This window comes from Temnothorax curvispinosus, unplaced genomic scaffold (genome assembly GCF_003070985.1).
Source record: "Temnothorax curvispinosus isolate PA1 unplaced genomic scaffold, ASM307098v1 QBEX01010484.1, whole genome shotgun sequence".
Lineage (NCBI taxonomy): Eukaryota > Metazoa > Arthropoda > Insecta > Hymenoptera > Formicidae > Temnothorax > Temnothorax curvispinosus.
In genome coordinates, this window is record NW_020220264.1 from 67,695 (window position 1) to 94,952 (window position 27,258).

The window sequence follows — 27,258 nt, forward strand, 5'->3', positions numbered from 1 at the left end:
ATGATCGGATGGGAAAACGTAGGAAAATCAAGAGAAAGAACTTCAGACTGCGGAAGGCTTATTCCCTTGGTCTTCATCTAGGCACGTTCCTAAATCACGTTCATCGACCGCAGGGTAGTTTGACCTGGTTGCGGTCGGAGGTAGGTTTCGCTCTTTCTCTCCCCTTTTTATATATATCTCTTTTTTTTAACATTAATTTACAATACATTAAATTATGCTGTTAGATTGGTCTATTGTTTGCGAACGGTTCCCGGAGTATGTATATAGTAATGAAAATCCGCAACAGAATTCGTCATTTTTTGATTTGCATTGTTTGTTTTTTCGACATTTTGACATTTTGACATTTTCGACAAGTTAGCTCAACAAATTGAAGATGATTTTACAAGGTAAAATTTTTTTGGTATAAAGTATTTTGCGATACTTTGAACGTTTTACGAATTCTATCAGAGGAATTGTTTGTGACGGGTGGTTTTATCGTCTATAAAGCTTTTTGGCAACAGCTGGAAAATCTCCAAATTCGTTTATTGCGTTTTCTAGATTATCGCGTGCTTTATTAAAAAATCTATATTTTTGTAAGTTTCATTAAATTTACAGATTTTAATAAGATATATCTAGTTTTATATACAAATGACTATTTAAAGATGGGGAATATTGATAAAGTTACGAAATTTAATTCTAGAATGTTTGACCTTTTAATAAAAGTTTGTATAATTAAAATTAATTTATAAAATATAATTAATAAAAAAATAATTTATAAAATATAATTAATATAATGCGAAAATAATTTAAATATCAAGTATTTTAAAAAATTAGAGAGAGCTTAAGTTTTCCCTAAAAATAATCTAGAAAAACAAAAGGCTTTCATTGAAGATAACATCACACAAAGAACAGTCTATTATTATAAGATCTTGAAGTGGTTCTCCTTTATGTTTTAGGTGGGATTAAAAATATTATAATTATTATATGTATTATTTTCTTACGAAATGATAAGATTGAAGGACTAACGACTTGGCCTTCGTTTTCGGTGCAGTTGTTAGCGGCGCCAAGCATGGCGAGGAGCAACAATAATGGTTGCGGACGCGGTTCCAAGCACACCGTCCGTCGCTGCGATGCCGCCGTCGTGTCACGTGGTAAGGCAACGTCTCAGCAGCGCGAATCGATTGTCGTCGTTAACGGAGGCAGCGTCCAGCAACGTAACAACGACGACAGCACCGGGAACAACAACGGCACCGTCACCGGAATCACCGACAGCAGCAACGCCAGCAATCATAGTCAAATAGAGGGTACGGCAGAGTAGAGTCATTTTCTTGGACGTAGACTCGGCGCACTTCAGAATTAATGTGAGTATACTCTCGCATTTATATCAACCGTTTTTTTTTTTCATAAATTTAACGAAATTTTTGTATAATTGAATGGATCGCAAAACAAGAAAATTTAAAAGGATGAATTTTAATTCTCGCCGAGCGAGAGTTCGAGTCTCATTTAGACCTAGAAAACTATACCTCAGCACTTGACGACTGTGTCATTTATTTATATTAAAGCGATAATGACAGGCATGTCGAAAAAAAAAATGTATTTTTTAATAGTGCGATAGAACCTTTTCAACAATTCAAACTTTGTTTGAAATAAATGAAGATCTCAAACAGGTATAAGAATGGGGTCCGAACTAACTCCAAGCATCGCAGCCCGTGCGTTTATCGAAATCGTCGGTATTGCAAAAGGATTAATATAGAAGATATCTACACTGCTTTGTGTATTTGAGGGTTTTATTTAAACAAGGTTTATACACGAGAGAAAGGCTTTTCCCTTCCGCCTTTCAAGAGATCAAATACTTTAGAAAATTTGCTCTTTCGACCGCACGCTTCCTCCAGAAATTATAGATCTTTTTCGAATGATTTGTGATTCTAAGAAGAATAAATTATTTCTCTTTTTCTTGTGTAAGAACGGTTATATACAAAGTAAATATAAGGTATAAGTTAAAAAGTAATTATTTTTCAATTTGCAAACATTATTTTATTTTTTATAATTATTCCATATTTTATAATTCAGTCTTTTTTAAAATGTTGATTATATTATACATTACATATATACTAAAATAATAAAAGAGATAATAAAGTGAGTTAGTTGATCAAAGAAAACATATAATTGTAATGTATTAAAAAAAAAACTATAATTTGCAATGTGCGTGCATATTATTTGAAAATTCTATACGTTGTTTTGTATATTACAATATTAACATTTTACCGATCGTTCGGATTAATCTACTCGTTTTATCCACTGAACGATTAAATGGGTGGATTTATCTATTTTGCACTACGCCATTTAAAGAAGCATTATTAAAAGAAATTATAAGAGAAGGAGAAAGGAAATCCCCTCAAGAGGGCGATAAAAATTATGCTTAGTCAGGCATAGCTGGAACGGTGTTAAGACACCGAGAATAAGTTCTATGAAGGATTATTTTGTACACAATCCGATTGAGCTTTCAAATGTGATTGTCGCAAACAATTAATTAACGTAAATGTCGAACGCTTGGCACAACTATATTGTTACCACGCGAATTTACTGCAGAGAGCAAACGAGTGAGGAGAGCGAACAGAGAAGATGTAAGGGGGAGAACGTGTCTCGCAGTTGTGCAAACAAATTCAGCTAATTAATCGAGAAGAGCGCGACTGTTCTACAGTTGGACGCCTACATCCGGAGTTTAGTTTCTCCTCCTCGTCGTTTTCCGTGCGTTACTCGTTAGAGCGAGAAAGAGCGAGATATTCTGCTTCTCCGTGGAAACATTAATTAAGTGGCAAGTTTACGTTCCGTCATAGACGACAGATTATATATATCTTATTGCTTTCTATTTTTAACTGTCGATCGCATTTATAGTTTACTCACACGCGCGAGAGAAAATGAACAATAATATATGCATTTAATTTGCTTATAAATACATTGATTTTAATACATAAATGCATTAATTTTTCAACGAGCTTTTAAATGCAAATTAATGGAATTAATGAAAATTTACAGAAAACATATGGGAAACAAGATTTATTGAAGCCCTTGCACAATGCCAGGCAACAGAGAATGGGAACAGAATTTTCGACGCGTTGGAATCTATTCTCTATTGCCTGTACCTGATCAATCACTAAAAACGCCATATAAAATCAAATCACTGTGATTGGTCAGGTACAGACAATTGAGAACAGAAATCCAACGCGTCAGAAATTCTATTATTATTCCCTGTTCCTATCGCCTGTTGCCTGGGATCGTGCAAGGGTCTTTACTGTTATTATATTACATACTCATATCTTTATTAAAAGTTGTAAATAAGCTCAACATTTTGTTGCATAATGATAATGTAATGGAAAACAATATGATTGTAATACACACGTATAATATCGAATAAATACTTATTGTTAGTATACAATATCATATCATATGCAAGATGACATGCTATCTAAATTGCTTAACTTGATATGTAAAAATTAATAATTAAGCTTGAAATTATATAAATTTTAATTCGAAATAAATGCTCACTTAAAATTGTAGAAGAACGATTCATTTTTGTCCATTTTTATTCTTGGCAAGTATTATGCAATAACATCTTTTTCTATGCTTTAAAATCAAATTAGAATTGGATCGAAATGGATTGCTAACAATATTTGCAACAAAATTTGAGCTTTTATTTCTGTTACTCGTCAAACATTGAAATTTCGCCGTCGTTTAGTTTGTCGATGTTTCTGTTGCAGACGAGAGGGTGAATGCATCACGCAGGATGAATTCGTGCGCGCTCTACTTCGCCCAACTGCGGGCGATGCTCGTGAGGAATCTCCTGCTGAAGAAACGCGATACGCGGAAGACGTTTATGGTATGTTCAATTTAATTTTGATATACTGATTGGGATACTGCAATCAAAAATTTCCATCGTGGTAACAATTGGCGCTTGATTACCTTTTAGGCCGCGATCGATTATTTTCGGAATTCAACTTTAAAATGGAGACCTGTGAACACTCTTATAGTCATTCGGTGTAATTTTCATTTACCTGATAATCCTCGGATAAATGTGGTTAAATTAAAAATCGACACCTGTCTCGGGGAACAAGTCCTGGGACATGTGCCAAGTGGATATTCGTGCTATCACGAGCAGAAATGTGTTGCCAAAATCATTATTAAAGGTTTTCTTGAAGGGAGGCAATAGCTGCTTATTGAAATCAATCGAATCGAAGTGACGAACTTAAAGCTCGTTGTCACGTCGTGAGAAACATCTTGATATTCGATCAACTTATATTATCTTCTACATTTGAAGCATGGAATGTGCCAAACATCCCGATACTGTTTACTGGGAGAATTGTACAACGGGAAACTATCTAGTTCAGCCCAACTAAACGCGTCTGTAACAGAATTCATTTAAAAATAGCTGAGATATATAAAGATTTCTGTGATATATGACATTTCTATCTTCACTTCTTGACTCCTTGACTTTGAATTTTTGATGCTTTTGAACCTCAGCTAAAAAAAGCTATCTTAAGTTTTTTTCGATTGAGTTTGATTAATAATACACGATAGATATATATGGAAAAATAAGATAGTATATAAGATCAATCTAGTATAACAGTATAAGAGTTATATAACTTCACATTTAGAGCCTCCGTCGAATTTTCGCCGAGAATAACTAACTTCACATTCATTAGGTAATCCGTAGAACTGTATAAATATAAGAGTACGACGAAAGTAAAACGACGAAAAAGAAGAGAGTGACGCGGACGTTTGCGGGAATGGCGACGACACGACTGCGTCTTGTCGCAGACTGCGTCCGCCAACTACGTTGCCAATCGGGCGTTTTTGTGTAATCGCGGTGCCAACTGGGCCAAGGGTTAGATGAAGAAGGGAAAAGGCTTCTCTGTCTCGTTGAATTTCTCGCGCTTTTTTTACGTCATTGTCGCGGAGCATATGAAGATGTTGCATTAATAAGTATAATTAGAAATTAGATACGTTCCGTAATAAGAAAAAGTTATAATTATAATTTGATAAATCATTCGGAAATTTACTTAAATTAAATACTTGAATTAAATTTGAAAATTTAATTAAATTATATATACCTAATATTAATATGATCATGTATACAAATATTAATATTATACTTAACTAAAATAATGAAGAGTTTTAAAAATCATAAGTAATTCGATAGCTCAAGCATAATTTCGCTAATTACAGTTTCATGTTATAGGAACATGATTCTTTCCATAGATAAATATATTTGATTTTAAACACAAAGTAAGTTATTTTGTATCTACTTAAATCTCTCTGAAATTTGATTTGTCAAGATATATTAATTTTTTATCTATTATATATTATATAATAGTCTGATATTAATTCTTAGATAAAATTATCTTTCATAATTTAAAATTGTTAATAGTTTTGGTCGGGTCTAGGATATTCGCTATAAATATATATTTTACATATTATAGATTCATTTCGGTTGTTAAATATTTACCGATTTTTTAAATTTGAGATTTAATATTTACACATTTTCCGAGAACCTAAGATATATTTAGTATATATAAATATATTAAATATTTTTTCTTTTTATAGATTAATGAATTATCTAAAAACTCCAAATGCTCCTTATATCTTAATTGGATGCAGTTATGCAATAAGGAACCAAGCGCATTTTCGTGATTTTTAGTTCTGTATTGCAAAGTGATCGTAAAAGTTTGTAATATGCGTTTTTAAAAAAGTAAATAACACAAATTGGAATTGTATTTCGGATCATAGTTCGGTCATTGATATATGATAACGTTGGCGCAGAATTTTATTTCTAATATTTCGCGTTCTAGCAGAAAAATAAGGTTTTGGAATTGGTTCCGCATTGCAGAGCTGCATCCAATTCTCAAATAATCACTTATCTTCTGAATCTGTATTCCAATATCTACAATTTGCTAGATCTGGAATGTTTGGTTATTTATTATATTGTATATATCTATAGATACATGGCGAGAAAAGTGAGAAAACCCATTTTTCACTGTTTGATACTCGTGATCACATATTACACGTATTCATCTATAGTAATCTATACTCAATCAGTGATAAAGTATTAGAAAGAATATTTCACTATGTTGTGGTAGGATCTATTGGGAATCTGCAAAGATTACAAATTTTCTTTATTATCAGCTTGATCTTGAGCGGAACTCTGCTTTCGTAAAAAATGTCAAGTACCAATACTGAAATAAGCTCACTTTTTGCGAGCGTTTCTCTGCTTATTATCCTTGGCCTTGAAGATAGCCGGATCAAGAACGTTAACGGGTCCGTTATTCCACAATGAAACAGACACAGACTCGGTAGGCTCGACGGTGGACGGCAACAGATGGGGCCCGATCAGAAAATACGCTTGCTCGACCCAGGTAGGCAGGGGCAACCCGGCGACGCAACACTGCCACAGTGGCAGGCCCAAATGAACCAGCATCATGCGGAAGTACGTGGTAAAATTGTCAGCCAGATGGTACCAGCCGCTGCCTCGATGGAGCCAAATACTCGGCGAGTTCTGTTCCTGTTTAGAACGATATGCCAAATAGATCCTACTGTTTTCGGGCCCCGGAAAGCACTGGCCGATCTCGAAGAGTTTGCAGTCGCGCGAGTCCCCGGAAAACATGGCATCCTGCGGCTCCGCGGTGACGTTTCCTCCTTGGGCCCCCGATTCTTGCGTCGATGGTCCCGCCTGCCGATCCTTGCCGACGTATCTCTTTAGCGACGAAAGACCGCCGATTTCCATACGACCTATTGAGAATTCCTCGCCTGGTATCGACATGAAATCTTCGAATTAGTGTCGGTGAATTAAAGCCATCAGTTTGAGATCAATAAGTCTTCTACACTGCTACGAGTAAAAATCCGGGTGAAAGTATAAAGTATTTTTGGAACATCAAAAGCCTTTTTAAATGATTACGTGATGTCTTTTCGACGGTGCCGCTTTGATTATAATCTCTCATTATTTGGACAACTGAATTATGACTACACTGATTAATGTATCTCAGTGTACTGTTTACTTTGCCGAATGAAAGATTCTTTGATAGATCTAAGGATTGTTGATAGCAAAATGCTGAACGCGGTAAAAGAGTCCGTGACACGCAAGCTTTAGGAGAAATCAGCAACTAATGGTTTCAGTGATTAGGAATTAATGATTTTTATCACATTATCACAACATGAAATCCAACATTCAAAGATAAATGCATATCTTCGGAAGTTTTCAGACGAACCCTAAGTCTCGAAGGCGATAACCATTTTTGCATAAAAAGGGATTACTCTTTTATTCGCAGTTTTACTTAAAAATCACAAATTATATTAAATAAATGAAATTATATCTTAAAATGTGTTGCTAACTTGGAATAATAAATATCTACAAATTTACAATAAACCTGTAATATGATGATGATAATTTATAAAGTTTATAATTTACAAAATTATATGGAATATTATTTTAATAATATTTTTTATATTATTTTAATAATATAAGAAAAAAATTTTCTAATGGATAAAATTACATGTAATAAATAAAATAAAATAAAATAAAAATAGGATATAATTTTACGGGGCATATATAAATATTGAAATGGAAAAAATACAATCGATGAGCGAAAGGATTACGGGAGGATTACATTGAGCTAGAAATTAAAAAATTCATCGAGAATACCTGATATATCAAGATTCCACTGTAGCAGGAAACCGTCGATGGAGGCGTAAAAATTCCGGATGTCCTCGGGAAGCGTGCAGCAATGGCGTTGCTCCCAGGTGGTAATGGCGCCGGATTCGCAGCCGTTTCGCCTCTCGACTCGCACATTTCTCACGCACGGCGAGCCCTCGAGGATCTTGACCACGCCGAGGGTCAGATTCTCGTAGAAGGAATCCTCGGTGACAATGTCCACACAGAACGACATCGTCTCGGAATTCTTACCCTCCGTCTTTTGCAAATTTATTTATTTTTATATTGATCTGTTCTTTTCAAGATTTAACATTGCAAAATATATTTCTGTTGATCTTTCTCAATCTCCAACTATTTTGTAAGCTATTAGTACTTTTACATTAAAAAAGAACGAAAGAGGAATCGTAAAGAAATCGTAAAGGATAATCGAGGCAAGAATTATAATATTGTAGCAGCATTTTATATAGACACACAACTATATCCAAAGTGTTTACAATTATGTCAAAGAACGAGAAAATAATCAAAGCTATACTTTATATTTGTAATTTGTATAAATAATTAATATTTAATATATATAATAAAAATGTACATTTTTTTCCATGTACATTTCCCTCAGACCATTATGCAATTCAAATTTATTCTCTTTTTTTTTGTTCTACCTCTTATCATCCTCTGTTTCTTACTATACCTCTCTTATATAATGCCCGCTCCTTGCAGCAGATAAAAGTTAAAAGACGTGACGAGTAAATGAATGGTGCATTAAGTCACAGATGGAAGCAATTACCATTTGTATGTTTATGCTATTTGGCTCACTTATTCTGTTCATTTCCTACGAAGAAGAAATATAAGGATCTCATTCACTCGCATTCGAACATTATGACGTTTTCGAAATCGACGTTACGTCGATCTGGGTTACGTAATTGTATTGATACCAACGCCGAAATGGTAAAAATTTTTGCACTACGATTGCATTACGACACATTACGATTCGTTCGTGACAATGTCAAAAAGATCTCTGTGAACGGTGTGAAGTTCTACTTTTCGACGGTCTAGCAATCATCAGAGTATGCGTCGGTTCTTTGTTGATCGCCATGACGACGGAACGTTCGAAGCTATCAATACCCCCAAACAATGCACAGTGTCTTACAATTTTATTGTCTCTTTGTATGTACGTACATCCATAATTAATTTAAAAAATTTTATTGAAGCTTTTCGATTTTTTCTTAAAAAAGATTTAGGTTGTGTGTGTGTCTCAGCTTTTTACATAATCTACTATTTAAATATATTTAATGTCATGACAATCGAGCCTGTAAAATCAAGATTTATCCAATTGAAATGAAATTTACTTCAAAAAGCAACTATGATACTCATTTAATTTTTTGTATAAATTAACGTTACTAACTAAGTATAATATATCTATTAATTTTAATTATTTATAAAACAAACATTTATATCTCAATATCATTAAGAAAAAGATTACAACTATAATTATTTACAAATTAACTATAAAATTTGCAAAAAGAGGCAATAATTATAAAATGATCTTATATTATAATTATTAATAAATTATCATGCAGCCTCATGTTTAAATTATGAATATAAAATTCTTCCTACTATCTCTGAGTAAAGCTTTGTGAAAAATTCTTGAAAGAAAATTGTCAATTTATCAAAAGGGAAGAACACGCAGTCGAAACGATTTGAAGTATTGTTTAGTATCGCGTTGCGAATAGTGAAATAGGACAGCAGGTGCGCGTATGGAACACGGAATAATTACGAGACACGCGGGTTCTTACCGCGCATAGAATTTATGTGTTTATACGTTTTCAGAGATGCAATATAAAACGAAATAGTAACTACTCTATCTTGCAGCATACTGCAAGTATTAACTGCAAAAAAAATATGAGAATAATTTTATTCATTCAGTGTAAACCGCATGTAATTATGGAGTGGCTATATTTACAAAATGTATTTTTTAAAAGATGACGAGAAATTCTCTTTGATTTTTTTTTTTATATTCTTTCTGGAAGCTTTATTTTTCTCATTACCAATTAATTTTAGAATTATAAATAGTAAAGTATGTATATTTTCTTATATATATATGTATTTTTAATTATTTAGTAAATAAAAAAGGGATAAGGAAGAAGAGAAAGATGAAATATATATATACATGAAATATATAGATACATGATAGTTAATAGATTAATAATATTAATCTATACATATATATAATTATTGTTAATTTATTAATTATCATCTGTCTCTCCAGAGAGACGAGTTTAGAAGTTTATTTCTTTGAAGTCGCTATTTGATTTCTTTTACCAAAATGATACTTATAGTTATTTCTGTGTGAGTGTTACGAACGGAGAATTAACTTCTAACGGTGCGTATTTATTTGATCCGAAATCAGTACCACTTGATTGCTTACAGGAGGTCGTTCTACCCCTCTATATCCTTGGAGCCTTGATCGTGGTGAAGGCTATGATACCCAACCCAAACTTCCCCGCGATGACGACGCAAAGGCACGAAGGAGATATATTCAAATTATTCAAAGGCTACAAAAACAATACGATCGCCGTGGTGCCCAATTCTACGGAAACCCTCGTGAGTACTAGTCTCTAAAGATCACCGCCGACTCAATGCGTTGAATCATTGAATCAAGTACAAGTACTTTTGCTTTTAAGTGTTATAAAATACAATTTGTATAATGCAATTATAATTAACATATGTATGAATAAAATTATTTTGTCCCGTTTTGTTTTTTGTTAAAAATATTTTTAATTACGAATTGATTTGTCTGTTCAAATAAGCTCCCTTGCTGTTTTAAGTATAATTCTGCAAAAGTTAACGTTTGAAAAAAAATCCAATTTTCATGTTTAGCAATAAGAATATAAAATTTTAACTCCGTTTTTTTAAAAATTTTTTGAAACAATATTTTATCTAGAAATAACTAATTTTAAATTCCATTAAAAATTACATTTCTTTTTGCCACATATATATCTTTTACAATATCGCATGTAATCTTATTTCGCCATAAACTGCTTGAAGAAATGGCCTTTCTGCCGGATATTGTGAGATTTTGCGTGATATAAAATTAATGATGTATTTTCTAGAGCTTCTTAAACTCCATGAATAGCCTCTGGCGTTCTATGTTGGATTATCCCGATAAGCTTCCCTTAAACTTCATGGTGTTCGACACGAAGGATGATCTTCAAGCAGCGTACTGGAGAGATCCTTACAGCGTACCCCTAGCAGTTATCTTCGAGGACCCCCTGCCAATATCACAGCGTCTTATGTAAGATAATTAATTTTTACAAGCTTAGCTCAGTTATTAGTTTTTTTTTTATTAATACATGGAACTTTTTTTACTGTTTAGATATGAAATTAGGACGAATCCTTCGTATACCTTGCCCGTATCGCCAACCGAATTGTATTCTGCTCCGATCAGTTGTCGAAAGAATAAGACCGGGCACTGGATGGGCGACATTTTATCAATAAAAACCGGGGAATCCTGTCCCGTCAACAATTACTTGCATTCCGGCTTCTTGGCCTTGCAGATGATAATGGATATCACAAAGATAAGAGTGAGTTCTTTCTTTTACTTTGAAGATTAGTAAATGTCTACTAATTTTATTTGTGAGCCACGTTTTTTGCTTGATAAGAACATAAGTCTGATCTGGCAATTAAATTTAGGGATTGAGCCGATGTTACTTTTTTGCAGTTAGATATGGGAAATTCCGACGTGACAATACCGGATATTAAACTCATAATGTTTCCCAAGGAAGCGTATACCGCTGGTGAGTAGTCTTACCAGAAATTTTTAGATTCACTTATTTCTGCAATACACGCCACGTTTACTGTGTTAACGATTATATTATTTCCTTAGACTGGATGTTGGCCTTCAGAGTTGTTATTCCGCTTTACATGGTCTTAGCGCTCTCGCAGTTTGTCACTTATCTTCTGATCTTAATAGTCGGCGAGAAGGAAAATAAGATTAAAGAGGGAATGAAGATGATGGGCTTAAACGATTCCGTGTTTTGGTAAGATCATAAATTTATAAATAACTGTCGAATATCGATTTTTGACCCCAACGATATAACTCCTCCTAAATTAACTTCTTTCATTTATATGTCAAGTGTTCTTAATAATATTCTCTCCCAGCGTTATATATTTCTTTTTTATCTCTCATAGGTTGTCTTGGTTCATCATCTACAGCATTTTCGTATTTTTGCTCTCTGCCGTCGGAGTGGTGTTACTCTTCACACTCCAAATGTTTCAACACACGCACTTCCTACCGATATTCCTTTTGGTTGTTCTATACAGTTTCTCCGTGATTATGTTTGCCTTTATGATCACGCCATTCTTCGACAAGTCGCGCGTAAGTAATTTTTGACAGGATTCTTCTTCATATATTTTAGTTTTAATGAAATTTTTATACCTAAATTTTTTTTTAATTTTGTTCTAAAATGCAATTTTTGTGACAATTTCTACAATTGTATATGTATCTTAATAGTCTTAGATTAACAAAAACAGCATTATAAATTATTTGTCCATTACATCTTTAATCAATAAAGATTATATTATTACGATTATATTAATACGAGCATAATAAAAATATCTTTTTACTCTGTTTCAGACGGCTGGTGTCTTGGGAAATTTTGCTGTCACGATACTGAGCTTGATGTATTTCATCCAAGTATTCGTGCGTGATTCCAGCTCAGTCACATACTGGTTCGTTTCTTTGATCAGTCCAGCCGCCGTCGCCTTGGCAATGGATAAGGTAAGTCTCGAAGTACTCTGTGATGACAATTTATCCTATTGAGATTTAGATTTAATGATTTAATCTCTTACATAATTTTGAAACAAATTGACAATAATAGTAATGGTTTATTTAATTTTCTACAAAAGACTATAGAATATGTAATTTTTATAATTTTTTTGAAGAACATTAAACAATTCACACATTTCCTATTATTAAATAAATGTTTTACTTAATATTTATAAACGATTTAACAAGGAGAGACTTACAAGTGTTTTTATAATTGCGACAATGTGGATTTCCGATGTATATCATGTATTTTAAAAAGCTTGGCTCTGTGTTACCTAGGCTCTAGTGCTGGATCTGCAAGGTGAGGGAGTCAATTTCGACAATCTCTGGTCCGGCCCAGGGATACCTTTCGGTGGTAGCCTCATCATGATGACTCTGGATATCTTTCTGTATGGCTATCTGGCCTATTATCTCGATTCCGTGATACCAAGTACGTTTGTTTTAATTTTGTTCGTAATTTACCGCAATGCTATTATATTGTTTCACACAAAAATATTCTAATTTTTTGCTAAGTACAAGAATATTCTTACATTAAAATAATTCTTCGAAACAATTTATTTGCGTGGATAGAACTTAATGTAAAGATCAATTTCTAGGTGAACATGGAACCAAGAGGCCACCTTGGTTTTGTTTTTTACGTGGATATTGGTGTTCAAAGAAGGTTCAAAGGGTGAGTTTTTAAGAGTATATAACAAAAATATTAAATAAAACCATAAATCTCTCATTATAATATATTACACACATATACACGTTGAATAAGTTTATTCTTTTTTTTTTAATAGAATTATAAATTTTTTTTACTGAGATATACTATTTTATTGATGTACGAACTATTTGAAATATTTTAAAATAATATAAAAAAGTCCAAGAAACTTTATAAAAACATGTGGGAGATATTCTGAAGTATCTAAAAAGTTTTCTTATTAATCGACTCACTCTTTCGTCCTTTTAACAATAAGACATTAGTTGTTGATAAGTTTTGGGTGAAACTTGCAGGTACCGTCATCGAACGGCGAGTCGAACTCGTTCATTCCGAGCGAGGAGGCAAATCGCGACGTGGAGCCGGTGGTGCGCGAGATGAAGGGCCGCGAAGCGATCAGGATAGCCGACCTCTACAAATCGTTCCACAAGTGCAGGCGTCCGGAGATCAAGGCGGTAAACGGCATCAATCTAACTATCTACGAGGGACAGATCACCGCCATCCTCGGCCACAACGGCGCAGGCAAGACCACCCTCTTCAACATTCTCACGGGCTTGACCACACCTACATCCGGCACCGCCCTTATATTCGGCTACGATGTGCGCGATTCCAATGACATGCGGGCGATACGCAGCATGACCGGGGTTTGTCCGCAACACGACATCCTCTTCGATTTGCTGACGCCGCGCGAACACCTCGAGTTCTTTGCCGCAGTGCGTGGCATTTCACGCTCGATGATACGGCATGAGGTATGTACTTATGTAGTCAACAAAAACATCTATAGATAACATATTTATTATATTGATTTATACATATTACTTTGCATAGTAGTGTGTATTAATTAATGAAAGTCAGCATTTTTATTTGTTAGACAGAATAAAAATCGATAAAGATTACGTTTGTTTGATCTCCAGGTGAAGAAAACCCTGAAAGACATCGATCTGGTTGAGAAAGCGGACACCTTCGCGCGATACCTAAGCGGTGGACAGAAGAGAAAGCTATCTGTGGGAATCGCTATCATCGGCGATCCCAAAATTATTATCCTCGACGAGCCTACCGCTGGGGTGGACCCTTACTCGAGGAGACAGTTGTGGTCCCTTCTGCAGTCGAGGCGGCACGGAAAAGTGATTTTGTTGACAACTCACTTCATGGACGAGGCGGATATACTCGCCGACAGGAAAGCAGTAATCAGCAAGGGAAAGCTCAGGTGTTGCGGCAGCTCCCTATTTTTAAAGAACAAATTCGGCATTGGATACCATTTAACGTAAGGATCCTACTAGTATTTATCTTCGTATTACATTGATAGAAAACTAAGTTTATGAAATTAAAATTTTGATATTTTAAATTCTCGATTTGAAAAAAAACTTACGGAAAAGAAATATTTTCTTGTTTAGCGTTTATTTATTTTAAATAGTTTGATGTAAAAATAATTTAATTCTTTATAGTATAGAAACAGTACAAAAAATTCGACGTTACACTTTATTGGAGCTTATTATTACAAAGAATTACAAAGCGTATATAATTTTCCGTCAAAAATAAAATAATTTCAAACATTTAATGAATATTATTTTACAATTATAGATTAGTCCTAGAGGGTAATGCCAGGGAACATGCTATCAACCGATTAGTAATGACACACGTGGGCAAAGCGGAGAAGGCGAGACGTCACGGTCGGGAATTGAGCTTCATTCTACCTCATAACTCCGTAGAAAACTTCGCACCCCTTTTCTCCGCTATCGAGAACGAGATCAAGACTCGTTCTGCCAGGCTCGGCATTAGCAGCTATGGCGTGTCGATGACCACCCTGGAAGAGGTATTCTTGCATCTGGAAAAAGACGAGGAGACCGAGTGCACAATGGACAACCTGTCGAAGAAAATGGTGCGCAATCGCGCGCTTAGCCGATCGCTTTCGTTACAGTCCAAGAGCACATCGTATCAGAGCTTACAGAACGAGGGGGTAACTGTACAGGCCGACAGCCAAGGAAAAGGTGTGTGGATCATCTCTTCTCATACGTTCCGTCCCCAAAGTTTTTGCAATTTCGAAGAAAGCGATTTTTCCTAAAATAAATAAACGCATGATTTTGTTAGTTATCTAATTATTAATTAATATTATTAAATATCAGTATTACCGTAATATGTTGTTTAACTATTAGTTACTAGTGTAGTAATATTATATGGAATTATTTAGCGAACGATTTGCCGGACGGTGTCCATAATGATCGAAATCCACCTGTGCTCGGTCTCGGCCTAGATCCCATCAAGATTCGGCCTAACTTCTTTCAAATTCTCTACGCCATGCTACGTATAAGAGTGCTCAGACTTTTTAGAAACCTCCAACTGCTGTATTTTACGATCATCATGCCGCTGGCTCTGATAGCGCTCGGTCTCTACCTGAACAGCATCCGGACGGTCGATTTCAGGATGGAATCGCTAAAACTTGATAGCCGTAAGTGATTGCAACTTATACAAAATAGGAGATAGTTGCTCGGTTCTTTTTTTTTTATTCGCATTCAGTTTATTTTCAACAAGTATTGTAAATCATCAGTTCTTTAAAGAGCGACGTTCCCAAATTAATCGTCTTAATTTAGAAGATTGTTGTTTTATAAATATATTTTCGTAAAAAGATAGGATTATTACATATTTAAGTACGTGTTTATAAATTTACGAATATGGACGACTAAAATTATTTATCTAAATTTGATTTTTTTTAATTATTTAGTTAACATATGTAATATAACATATAATATAGCTTGATATCACTTATTTAAAGATTGTTGCTACAAATCAATCAGATTCATGAATTTATTGGCAAGAGTATGTAAAACTTTATTTTATAGAACAAATTATATTTTTAAAGTTTGATAATGTAGTTACTATTTTTGGAAAATTAAATCAATTATGGAATTCTTTTTTTTCTTAGGTACATACAACGAAACCGAGATCGTCTATCTAAATAATACCGATCACGACATTACCAAGTTGATAGACAGCATAGCTCAAGACGCCAAGCACATCGAGGAATACGATGGCAATTTCGCGAATTTAATGAATATCGCACCGCATATAGCCGCCTTCAATATTAACGATTATAATTTGCCGCGACTCAATCTGACTGTCACATACAACGATACGATGCAACATTCTCTTCCAATATTGATAAACATTCTTTCGAACGCTTATTATAGGTGAGTTTATCTGTGTGGCTGTGGAAAAAATAAAGAAGGTTCAGTGGTTTTGAAATATTTAAAGTACAAGAGTTTTTTAAAGATACAAGTTGTTCAAAGTGTTACATTTTGTTGTAAAACATTTTGAAAAATATAAAATAAAAAAAATATTAATATTGTAAATATTAACATACTTGATATTAAGAACCACACAAATTTATTTCTTTAAACATTTTTAATTTGTATGAAACAAAATAGATTGCAATTTAATTGGATATAAATCTGCCTCAAATTGAGTAACATTATTATGAATTTTAAATTTTTATTTAGATTGATTTCGGGAAAGAACGAAGCTACGCCAATCGAAGTCAAAACACACCCCTTCCAACAAACGTCGCAACCCCAACAGTTTAATGTCGGCGCGGCCAGCTGTGCCATACTTCTCGGCATGGTTTTCATATTATTGCCGATTACTTTAGCGGTGGACATGGTTTATGATCGCGAGGTAAGAATTTTGCTTTCAAATCCTAATTATAGATTACACAGGTCATGTTTCAGCTTCTATTTTCTCGCAAAAATTTTTTGTTTAATTAGAATTTTTATACTGTAATATTTAGCATTAAGCATCTTAACAATACTAACAATATTAAAAGTTAAACATAATAATGTGATTTTTATTTGAAACAGAAATTGAGTTTTTTTTGTCGGTTTCAAGCTAATTTCTTTTGATATTTTATATTTGTTTAAATAAACGTTTCTGATCTAAAATCGATTGTAAAACTTACAGTTAGCAAACATATAGTTAAAATGTAATGTATGGAGAAACTTTTTTTCAGGGAGATTCTACATACAAATTTACATATAAATATTTTTTCAGATCAAAGCGAAGAATCAACTTCGCGTGAATGGCCTGTCGTTCTCCATGTACTTTCTTAGCTACTTCATTGTACTAGCCGGCCTGATGATTTTCATCTGCCTGTGCATCCTCGGCATCATATTCCTTTTCGACGTGCCTTCGCTACGGGAAATACCGGCCGTCATCACCCTCGGCATTCTCATCATGCTCTACTGCCCATCGTCCATCGTCTTCTGTACATGTCTCAGTTACATCTTCGACAAGTTGGACTCCGCGCAAAGCATGTTGCCGAACATCGCGACCTTCTTCGGGATGCTACCGTTCATACTCGTTATGATCCTCGATATGCAAGGACTCGGTAAATAGTAATCAGTGTACTGAGATTATCTCATTTTCTTTTAGTGGAATTGCGATTGAAAGGCACCTTTCTCGCAAGCTTTTGATTTCAACGTCTAATTCGCGATGTTAATCATCGATTGAGACCATTCATATCTTTTCTTTTTTGAATAGCTAAATTTGATTTTGGAAGCGTCTGCTACAAATTTTATTGATAAAATCAGTAAAAATATAACAGAATTTGGTAACAGAATATAAATGGCAAATTAACTGCAAAAATTAAGTAGTATCTGCTGTTTCGTAACCATTTAAATGATATATTCCATTGAAATGTTAACGAAATGACAGATCTGTTCGGTTTCTGCCAACAATTTGCTGCCAGATTATATCGGCAGACTTTGCTAGCAACACATGAGTTTAATGCAGACACGGATGATGATGCCGGATCTGAACAAATCTACTGTCAATCTATTGTTATATTGCGGGCAGTTTGCTTACTAGGAAGCTTCAAAAGCCTTTGATTTCGAATGACAATTTCTAACTTGTGACGTCGATTCATGGAACTGTTTATGTTTTTCCTTTTTATCTTTATTTGAAATTTTGAGATTACAAGCTTCATAATTGTTTTTCTTGAGACTTGATACATTTACCAAGATTGATAACACCAAAATTACAAAATTATCTGTCATGTTACGATCTGTTGCTCAAGGTGGGACAGCTTCGTTCGCGTTGCACGTGGCCTTTTCCCTATTGAACAGCATGTACGTGCCATATGCGGCGGTGTACTACGTGGATCGCGTTCATTTGATGTGCTCCATCAACGCCGCCTGCCACTATCTCGTTATGTCTGATTACCTCACCATGGAAATCATATTGTTGGCTTTTGGTGCGCTGGTGCAATGCCCGGTTTGGTTCTTCGTGCTAGTCTTGCTGGACATCAACAAGAGCGGCGGCAATGTCAGCGATATGTTTAAACGTTTCCTGGTTAGCACATTTAAGTTATCACTTAAAATTTTTACTGCTAACCGTAGACCTATTTTTTATGTACAAAACTTCATGTACAAAACATATAAAGTTGGATATTGTTAAGCACGGTATTCGTACTCATATTTTGCATTGCGATTTAAATTATTCGAGTGTCTTATAGAAAAAAGGTATATTTCTTAATTTTTTTTGTTTTCCTAATTTACTCGTCGATTTCTTTATTTGATTATAATCTAAAAATGATTTATGAGATAACTTAATATGCAGTATCTTGCGCAAAATATATAATTATACATTTTTGTTTTATAATTTTTTGTTATTTAATTAAATTTGCATAATTATTTGCTTATTTAATTGCTTATTTAATAAATAAATATTGCAAATTTTTCATATAATTTAAGATATACATTCTAGCTATTCGTTTATGAGAATAGTCAATTTTAAATCTATTAAAACCTACTAAAAATATCTGAAGTTTTGTTTGTAATACAAGATGTCTCATCTTTTTTATCCTTGTAGCGTGATGGCGATACTGTTCGTGAGGAAATTATGGAAAATTCAGATATTGGCGAACACGAGGACACGGATGTGAAAAATGAGCGGCAAAAGGTTTTCAATTTTGTCGTTTCGCCAGCCCTCGCTCAAGAACCGCCATTAGTATTGCTTCAGGTAAGTTAGTATAAATTAAATTATTATCCATTATAGGTACATATAATATGAATAGTAAAGCAGATAGGCAAGTTTGTCAATGAGAAATTCTGCTAAAATATCTAGATACTTTGCAAGCTTTTATTCGATCGAAATTATGTCAATATTGATCCTAATTAAATCTGCATCTATGTAATAATAATCTATGTAATATAAAAATATTAGCCAGAGATGTATATCCCTGTATTTAAATATCTTAATGGATATAATAAAATTAGTCACACACAGTTCGTTTTAATTAACAAGCAATTGATTCGATCTTTTTTTCACCGCGATGCAATGTTAATTTTTGTCAGTGCAATCTTATTCTATTTCACGCGTCGTGAAACGCACGATTATAGAACCTGCGAAAGGAGTATCGACCAAAGGAGTCAGGATCGTCCTGCTGCTCGAAGCGCGAGGAGGAGCGGAAGATCGCCGTGCGAAATCTCTCGTTGGCGGTGGAACCGGGCGAAGTACTGGGCCTGCTGGGCCACAACGGCGCCGGCAAGACTACGACGATGAAGATCATCATCGCCGAGGAGGTACCAACGAAGGGCAAGGTGCAAATCAGCGGCCACAACATCAACACCCACATGTCGGATGCTTTCCGGCAGATGGGTTATTGTCCCCAACACGATGCTCAATGGAAAAACATCACCGTAAGAGAGCATCTGGAATGCTACGCCGCGATTCGCGGGGTTCCATGGAGTGATGTCGATAGGTGCGATTTTTCAATATTTATCTAATCTATCTAAGAAAACATGTAATTCATTCTTCAGGAATTAATAATTAACTTGTATATAAACAATTGAATTATTATAAACTTAAAAAAAATTCTGTTTGGCATCAAAGTTCTATTATGACGTCAAAAATTATTGTAACACTATTAATTAATCTTAAGAGATACTTGATTTTATGTGGCGATTAGTTTCTCGATTTATAAATCAATAAGTACCATCAGCTAACATAGTTGGTAGAATATCATTCGGTTTTAATTACTATACATGTTTTTCTTCGTATTTCATAGATATAACTATTTAGTTCATTTTATTGATTGTTTCAGAATCGTGGATCTATATTTGTCCGAGCTACAGATTCATGAACACGCTGACAAGCAGAGTCAAGAATGTTCCGGCGGAACTAGAAGAAAACTTAGTTTCGCGATGGCAATGGTCGGAGGACCCAAGGTGATTCTCATGGACGAACCGAGTACGGGCATGGACCCCAGGTCGAAGAGATTCCTATGGGACACGATTCTCGCTAGTTTTCAGGTGAGAGCGCCACACCCGCTATATGTTAAAAAGCTATTCTCCTTACAATTAGTCTTATCCAATACATTTTTTAAACAATTATATATTTTTTACAAGATTCTTATAAACAAGATGAAAATATATAATATAATACCAGCGCAAATAAACAGTAAATAGAGAGAAGGATGGATAATAAAATGATAACAAGATAATTATCAAAATAGATCAATATAAAATCAGTAATTTATATTAAAAGATTAAAGATTTTGCATTCGAGTATAAAATACATATTAAACTTTTCTTCTAAAGATCTCTTTAATACTTTAATTAATAGGGCGGCAGGGGAGTTATATTAACTACCCACTCCATGGAGGAAGCCGACGCGCTGTGTTCAAGAGTCGGCATAATGGTGAAGGGTGAACTGAGATGCATCGGTTCGACTCAGCACTTAAAGAATCTCTACGGTGCTGGCTACACCCTAGAAATGAAGCTGCAGGGCGGCGACTGCACACCGACGACACCCTCCGGCGACAGGATCGCCGGTTTAAAGGAATTCGTCGCCGGCCTCTTCTCCGACGCCACTCTGGAAGAGAGCTTCGCTGATCGGTTAGTTTTTGCCGTACCCCAACACGCGGTGACCTCGCTAGCTGATTGCTTCACACAATTGGAGAAAGGTGAGAAGATGGGTTAAAGGGATTGAAGAATTTCTTCAGAGTATTCAATAATCGATCTGTCATGGTTCTAAAAAACACAAAAATCTAAAGATATTTATCTAACAAAAACGAGAAACATTAGATAATATTAGAACTTAAAGATAAGAAATGTAAAAAAAGTAGTTTTATTATTTTTGTTGGTTTCTATGTCTAGGACGTTTTAATTTGGATATCTTTAATATGAAATTTTTCAGTTGCAACAATTTCAAATGTCGCGTCTTAATTTTTAGTAGTAAATGGACAATTTTTAATTTTCAAGATTTTTAACTTGAAAACTATTCGATTAGCGATAAAATAAATAAGAGAAAAATAAAACTAGAGTTTATATAGAGCTCTTTGACTGAGAGATACTTAATGACTCAAGATTCGAATTTCAAAGTTTCCGACTTAGGAATTTAAAACTTTAACTTTGTGAAAGAAAGTTTTCGTAACTTTTCGAAAATTTCTGTTTGCAGCCAAACTCGAACTGGATATAGAAGAGTACAGCTTTAGTCAAACTACCCTGGAACAGGTGTTCCTCAAATTCTCGCATTAGGGCATTTCCCTGGAATGACGTTGTACCGTCGTTACGTGATAATCGGTGATAGACTCGCGATCAGTGTGCGCGGAAGAACTGTTAATCTGCGGAAAAAATGTACTCAAAATATAACAGATGTTTTTAATTGCTTGGTTTCCGGAGTTTGTGAAGCAATTTCCATTGTTTTCGCTAACAAATTAGGTGACTGAGCCAATGACAATGTAATGAAACGTATCATCTTGTTACAAGACGTCGCAGATAACGGAACAGTGAATATAACAGTTATATCTAACGATTCTAGTGTTGTATTACAAAGGAATAGCAAAGAGACACATCATCTTGTGCCTTCAAATCCTTGGAGGGACAATGAAGAAACGATCAGGTAGAATAATGGGAAAAGAGGAGTTGAGTGGATAATCTTGTTAGCTTTAGTTGACGTGTTGCATCAAGGTGACAAACCGTTCGTTGAGCTTGATGAAGAAATGATTAATCGAGAAGAGATATGATGAACAACAAGGAACAATTATCGAAGAATCGTAGCATTTAAGATGGCGAGACGAAGAATCATTTAATTGTTCCAAAGTATTGAGAAAGCAATTAGGAAATTATAGAACAATGAAGAAACAGTTGTGTTGTGTTAAAAAAAAGACTAAGTTAAATTCTAGACTATCAAAGCAAGAATGAAGAAAACGTAAAGCGATGGAGGGATAGCCACCAACCAATCGTCTCACCGTTGTACGTTCGACAGCAGTATTAAGATGATAGAAAACTAGGGATGAGAAAATGGCGAGCAGATAAATAGCTATCAAAGCCTAGAGGGCTTTGAGGGAGTGTTAAAGTAACTAGTCGCTTTGTAGCTCCAAACTGACGGAATGATGAAGGGACGAGGGAACTATGAGAGAACCACAACACACAAAAGTTAGTCACTAGTCCTAGCCTGCAATTTCGAAGGAGCATTAAGTCCTAAATTGTCTTGCAGCTTTACCAAAGAAGAAACGGAATAGTAAGATGAAACTTCAAAGAAACACTAAAATTCTTTAATTTCGAGATTAAAGAAAAAAGATAGAGAATTTCACATTCGCTATTAACCTGGTAAAAATCATCTCGTTGCTGCAAAATTAGCGATCGAGAAACGATGGAAAAATAATCCATTAGTTCCAACATGGAATGCTAAGGAGCATCGGGATAAATCAGTTTAGGTCGAAGAAATGACTGGAGGACGATGGAACGTGAAGTTAATTCTTCAGATGGTGCTTGAAGAAGATGTTGAAGCGACAGATCGCCTTCGGATTACCGAAGGAATGACGATCAATAGAATTGTGAAACAGTTAGGAACAAATAGGAATCTAATAATAGTGTCTTTCCTTTAGGAGAACGTCAAGGTGACAGGGTGAACGAGGGAGAGACGTTGACGGTGGTGTTACTCGTGCTAGTGAGCGCAATCGTCTTTCGGGAAAGAAGACTCTCTCTATAAAGTTTTGTGTATTTATTCTATAAATAGTATCGCGAAGGAAACGTATTACGGAGATATAGTCGCGATTTGAGCACGAGCTTCCTCTTAACGGTGGAGTATCGTTGTTCCCAAAGCTGAGCTCTACGCTCGATATTTCCCACGAAGTTTTTATCCGACGTCTCTATCTCTCTCATCGGCATCGTTTCATCCCGTAACGTCGCGTCCGAGAGGTGGATCCTTCACTGTCCGGAGATTGACGTCCGAGGGTGAATGTCGGGTGTGAGCGCAGCGATGCGCGAGGAATGAACGTCCTCGGTGGCGTAGAGTCGAGATTACGTACTGATAGTTTACTTCGTAATTGAAAACTTACCGATAGATCTCGTACCGATATTGCACTGGAATTGGAGCGCACGTCCCGTTGTTTTCGGGGCAGGACGGCTCGTTCGCGGTAACTGCAGATCGATAGACCGGCTCGAGAAGATGACAACTTGCGAGATTTCAGTCCTCGGCTAGTCACATTATTACATGCCAGCAAATCGCACTATAAATCTTATTTTATTGTCCTAATTAAGACTTTAATCGACTGTTTTATTGTATTTCTTTACCTATTGTAGTATTATTTTTTTTTTACCTGCAATCTTGCGCGATTGTTGACTGCAGAAAATAGGTAATTCAAAGAAAGTTTAATGAAAATTTAAGAACTCTTGAGGTATATTAAAATTCAGCGATTTCTTAGTATTTTTTTTTTTTTTTTTTATTTCTTTATATTTCTTCTAATGGAATTAAATAATTTAATATTTTAATAAGAATTAAGGCGTACACGGTCAATACATTTCTATCAAGCATTAAAATAAATTTTTAATAAATATTTGTATATAATACTAGATTCTATAGCAACAATTTATTTCAGAAAAAGAAAAAAAAAGGATTATTTTTCTATTACTTGCAAGAAATATAGTATAATACTAAGATAATGATTTTGAGAATAAAGATAATAAGAACTAATCAAAATTTAATCAATTTTCTTGATGAGTCCCTGATTTAAAAAAAACTTGATTTTACGAACTAAATATAACGATTTCTTCTCGACTTTCTGTATTCATCTACTGTAAAGGAGCGCAGACAGTATTATCATAAGTACTTTTTAAGATGAAGTTACAAATAGACACATTTTTCGAGGTGCAAGAGAAAAGATTTGGAATAATATGGGATTTTTCAAATTGCCTACTTTTTGAGCCGAGCTATATCGAAGCTGCGCCGACGTGAGTCCTATTGGGCTGGATGCATCGAATTACGAGGAGTGTTCGAGAAGTAGCTTTCATCGCGGATATATAATTACCGCAAATGTACTACTTAAATCTTTCGGTCAGGAAATTTTAGCCGAACTTTCGAATTTTTAGCACGACGCAACGACGTTGTGGAATCTCGACATTTAATATTTGTGTTTATATTATAATTCCCGGGAAATCGAGGAAAAATGCTTCCTGAAAGAGGTGAGGTGGGAAACGAGACGAGAAAGATATCAGAGTCGTCGCGGTTGCGATTTAGATAAAAAGATTTTGAATTAAGAGAAATATTGCGCGACTGGTCAATTCTGTCGACTGATGCTGCGACATTCCGCGTATACTGTGATCGGCAGATCGGGACGATGTTTTTATTCTCTTTTGATATGCGAAGAGATTAACGTGCCTTGGGTTCAGTATATTATATATATTATATAACTCGAAGAAGCCGAGAAATGTTAAATTGTCGGCTGCAGGTCATATGCTGCTCGCGAGAGTGGAGTGCGATTGTTCCTGGAGAGCGCTGCGAAGTGATCTCCATAGTGATCTCTTCTGTCCTGTTACTTTTCTTCCGACACTCCCACAAGCGCGATCGTTTTCCGAAACCCGCGAGAAGCGTCGTATTATTTCTCGAACACCTCTCGCATTTTCTACACACGTAATTAAGAATACCCCCCAGGGAGGGCCGTAGTCGTAAAGAGAAGAAGAAAAAAATACGCAAGAATGACACGGCTTATAGTCTCGAGCGCAACAACTAGAACGTTTTTCTTGTGTGATAACAATCGTACGGACACTCTTTACCGTTAAACATCGATTGAATAATACAGCGAACGATTCCGAGAGAAAAAAAAAAACAATCGCAGGTTGGAAGATACTGTTAATATTGTAGGTTTAACTCTTTGCACACGGCAATCCTGTTTTACACATCATTGTCCTTCCCAATTGAAGGAAGATCTTGTAAAAAGAAATTTGAAAGAAAAATAAAATTAAGTTAATAAAAAATAAGTTACTTTCTTCTCTTCTGTAACTAATTGAATGTTTCGCGAAAAGAATTCGTATGATAATTATATATAATTTTATTGTATATGTATAAATTTTATCCAATCTCGTGGTATATTTCGTCAATTTGTATTTATCTTGTATTTATCATTCGAGTGTAAAGAGTTAAGTCAGTTTTCTGTCGAGAATAATTTCGCATATTTTAGTCAACATAAGGGAGGGAGAACTGATCAACATTAAGCAATATATAAGAAATTGAAGTAGATACGAATATGTAATTGAAGACGTGAATGGTAAAGGGCGTCAATTAAAACGCGATCGATCTTCCGATCAGATCGGAAAAGTATCTTAGTCCCTTCCATAAACAAATTATTTGTGAGATGTACCCGAATTGATTTATATATTGTTTACAAATATATGTTGTACAGACAGTCCCAAGTTCACTGTTTTTTCCTTTAACGACATTCAACAAGTAATATAATCTCTTGAAAAATTTTGGTTTAATTTTTTTTCAAATGAAAATTTAATAAAAACGCCATTCTACCTTCTCAATCTTTTCATCTTCAATCTTATGCCTTGTGACATCTTTACTGATCAAGGAGAAAAGATTGAATTTTTCAAATAGTGTCACATAGTAACAAAGGAAATCAGTTTAAAAGAACTGATTTTATACATACTTATATTTACGTGTTTTTTATAAAAAAAAAAGAGAGAAAAAAAGATGCGCAGTGAATTTGGAACAGCTTGTATATAATGTTATTAATAATTAATAATTGTCAGCATAGAATAACTTGGAAGGGAAGCATTCCCGCAAAACGTGTATATAAACTTTCTTGGTCCTATAAAGAAAAAGAGAAGTAATATGCTTTTTATACAAATATCATTCACCGTAATTTTAGAATTCCGCTTTTATTGATTTACGAGAAATGATCGGGGATGATAAATATTTCTTATCATCCAATTTTTCAAATAACATAGTCGAACTGAATAAACTTTATCTAACATCAAACTATAAAATGATTGACTTGTTTCTCTCTCTGTCACAAGTTAGTAAATTTATATGTGATCAGATACTTATAGCAAAATTTTTAATATTTTTTCAACTTGCGTTATTTTTATTATATTTCTATTTCATAAAGATAACGCACCCTTAAAATTAAAACGTAAGAATTATTTTTTCAATTTTTACTCAAATTTTAATTTTTATAATTGATACAATATTCCATGTATTTCTTACTATTTGTTAATATTCGCAAATAGCAATGATAAATGATTTATTTAAGGTTTATATAATTCCCTGTGACTATCGCCTCAAAACAAATTCTTAAATTCCCCTTTGATTGTCTGTTACACAATTAAAAACTGTTATTATAATAGCTTTAAAGCATAATTTATTTCCGTTATTTATTATTATTGTTTAGTAATTTATTGTTGTAATTAATTCGTTTAATCCCTCGAATTAAGTTACTATTTAATTAATTATTTAATCTAATATAACATATTTCTGAAAGATGTAATTTGCATACATAAATAAAGCTTTGTATGCAACGGTTTTACGTTTAATTATCGGGAAAGGAAGAAGCATCATGATGTGATCGAGAATCGAAAAGCTTCTGTTAAAACTGCATTTATATTATTATTCCCACGAAAAAGTAAACAAATTTAAAAAATTTGACGCAAATTTATGCTGCAAATTCGAATTTTTGATCTTCAGAAATTAACAATTTGTAAAATTATTTGGATTTTCTGCTACTCGTTTCTTCCTATTATTACTCTTTACTATAGTACCTATCATTTCGCATTCTTC

At 34.4% G+C, this 27,258-nt stretch overlaps 3 protein-coding genes across 4 annotated transcripts; 1 reads left to right on the forward strand and 2 right to left on the reverse strand.

Annotated features, from left to right (window-relative positions):
• Positions 1-1,250: 1,250 nt before the first annotated feature.
• Positions 1,251-26,550, forward strand: LOC112460403 (ATP-binding cassette sub-family A member 5-like). Of its 2 annotated transcripts, XM_025025060.1 has the most exons (24): positions 1,251-1,340; positions 3,738-3,856; positions 10,109-10,282; positions 10,792-10,973; positions 11,055-11,262; positions 11,400-11,475; positions 11,565-11,718; positions 11,870-12,056; positions 12,315-12,458; positions 12,786-12,936; positions 13,103-13,176; positions 13,503-13,955; positions 14,121-14,470; positions 14,788-15,194; positions 15,395-15,652; positions 16,127-16,391; positions 16,701-16,875; positions 17,248-17,584; positions 18,272-18,546; positions 19,066-19,215; positions 19,596-19,957; positions 20,300-20,507; positions 20,821-21,160; positions 21,655-21,734. In XM_025025060.1, exons 2-24 carry the CDS (start codon positions 3,764-3,766, stop codon positions 21,732-21,734), a joined length of 5,103 nt encoding a protein of 1,700 aa, XP_024880828.1. In that variant the 5' UTR covers positions 1,251-1,340; positions 3,738-3,763. The 2 variants fall into 2 exon arrangements, with proteins under 2 accessions (XP_024880828.1, XP_024880829.1); XM_025025061.1 differs by lacking the exon at positions 1,251-1,340 and having other exon boundaries at positions 3,764-3,856; positions 21,655-26,550.
• Positions 3,947-4,979, reverse strand: LOC112460404. The gene is made up of 2 exons (XM_025025062.1): positions 4,626-4,979; positions 3,947-4,379 (listed from the first exon to the last, which is right to left on the reverse strand). The coding sequence occupies exons 1-2, from the start codon at positions 4,951-4,953 to the stop codon at positions 4,276-4,278; spliced, it is 432 nt and encodes a 143-aa protein (XP_024880830.1). The 5' UTR covers positions 4,954-4,979; the 3' UTR covers positions 3,947-4,275.
• Positions 5,965-7,943, reverse strand: LOC112460405 (tubulin polyglutamylase complex subunit 2). The gene is made up of 2 exons (XM_025025063.1): positions 7,673-7,943; positions 5,965-6,780 (listed from the first exon to the last, which is right to left on the reverse strand). The coding sequence occupies exons 1-2, from the start codon at positions 7,914-7,916 to the stop codon at positions 6,221-6,223; spliced, it is 804 nt and encodes a 267-aa protein (XP_024880831.1). The 5' UTR covers positions 7,917-7,943; the 3' UTR covers positions 5,965-6,220.
• Positions 26,551-27,258: the final 708 nt, after the last annotated feature.

Bases quoted from the DNA above. Each gene is read 5' to 3' on its own strand.
- LOC112460403 (XM_025025060.1), top strand. From the start codon at position 3,764: ATGAATTCGTGCGCGCTCTACTTCGCCCAACTGCGGGCGATGCTCGTG. The intron at 11,263-11,399 runs GTGAGTTCTTTC...ACTTTTTTGCAG, and splicing joins TGGATATCACAAAGATAAGA to TTAGATATGGGAAATTCCGA. The intron at 17,585-18,271 runs GTAAATAGTAAT...CTGTTGCTCAAG, and splicing joins CCTCGATATGCAAGGACTCG to GTGGGACAGCTTCGTTCGCG.
- LOC112460404 (XM_025025062.1), bottom strand. From the start codon at position 4,953: ATGCAACATCTTCATATGCTCCGCGACAATGACGTAAAAAAAGCGCGA. The intron at 4,380-4,625 runs GTGAAGTTATAT...ATTCTGTTACAG, and splicing joins ATTCGACGGAGGCTCTAAAT to ACGCGTTTAGTTGGGCTGAA.
- LOC112460405 (XM_025025063.1), bottom strand. From the start codon at position 7,916: ATGTCGTTCTGTGTGGACATTGTCACCGAGGATTCCTTCTACGAGAAT. The intron at 6,781-7,672 runs GTATTCTCGATG...TGTCGATACCAG, and splicing joins GTGGAATCTTGATATATCAG to GCGAGGAATTCTCAATAGGT.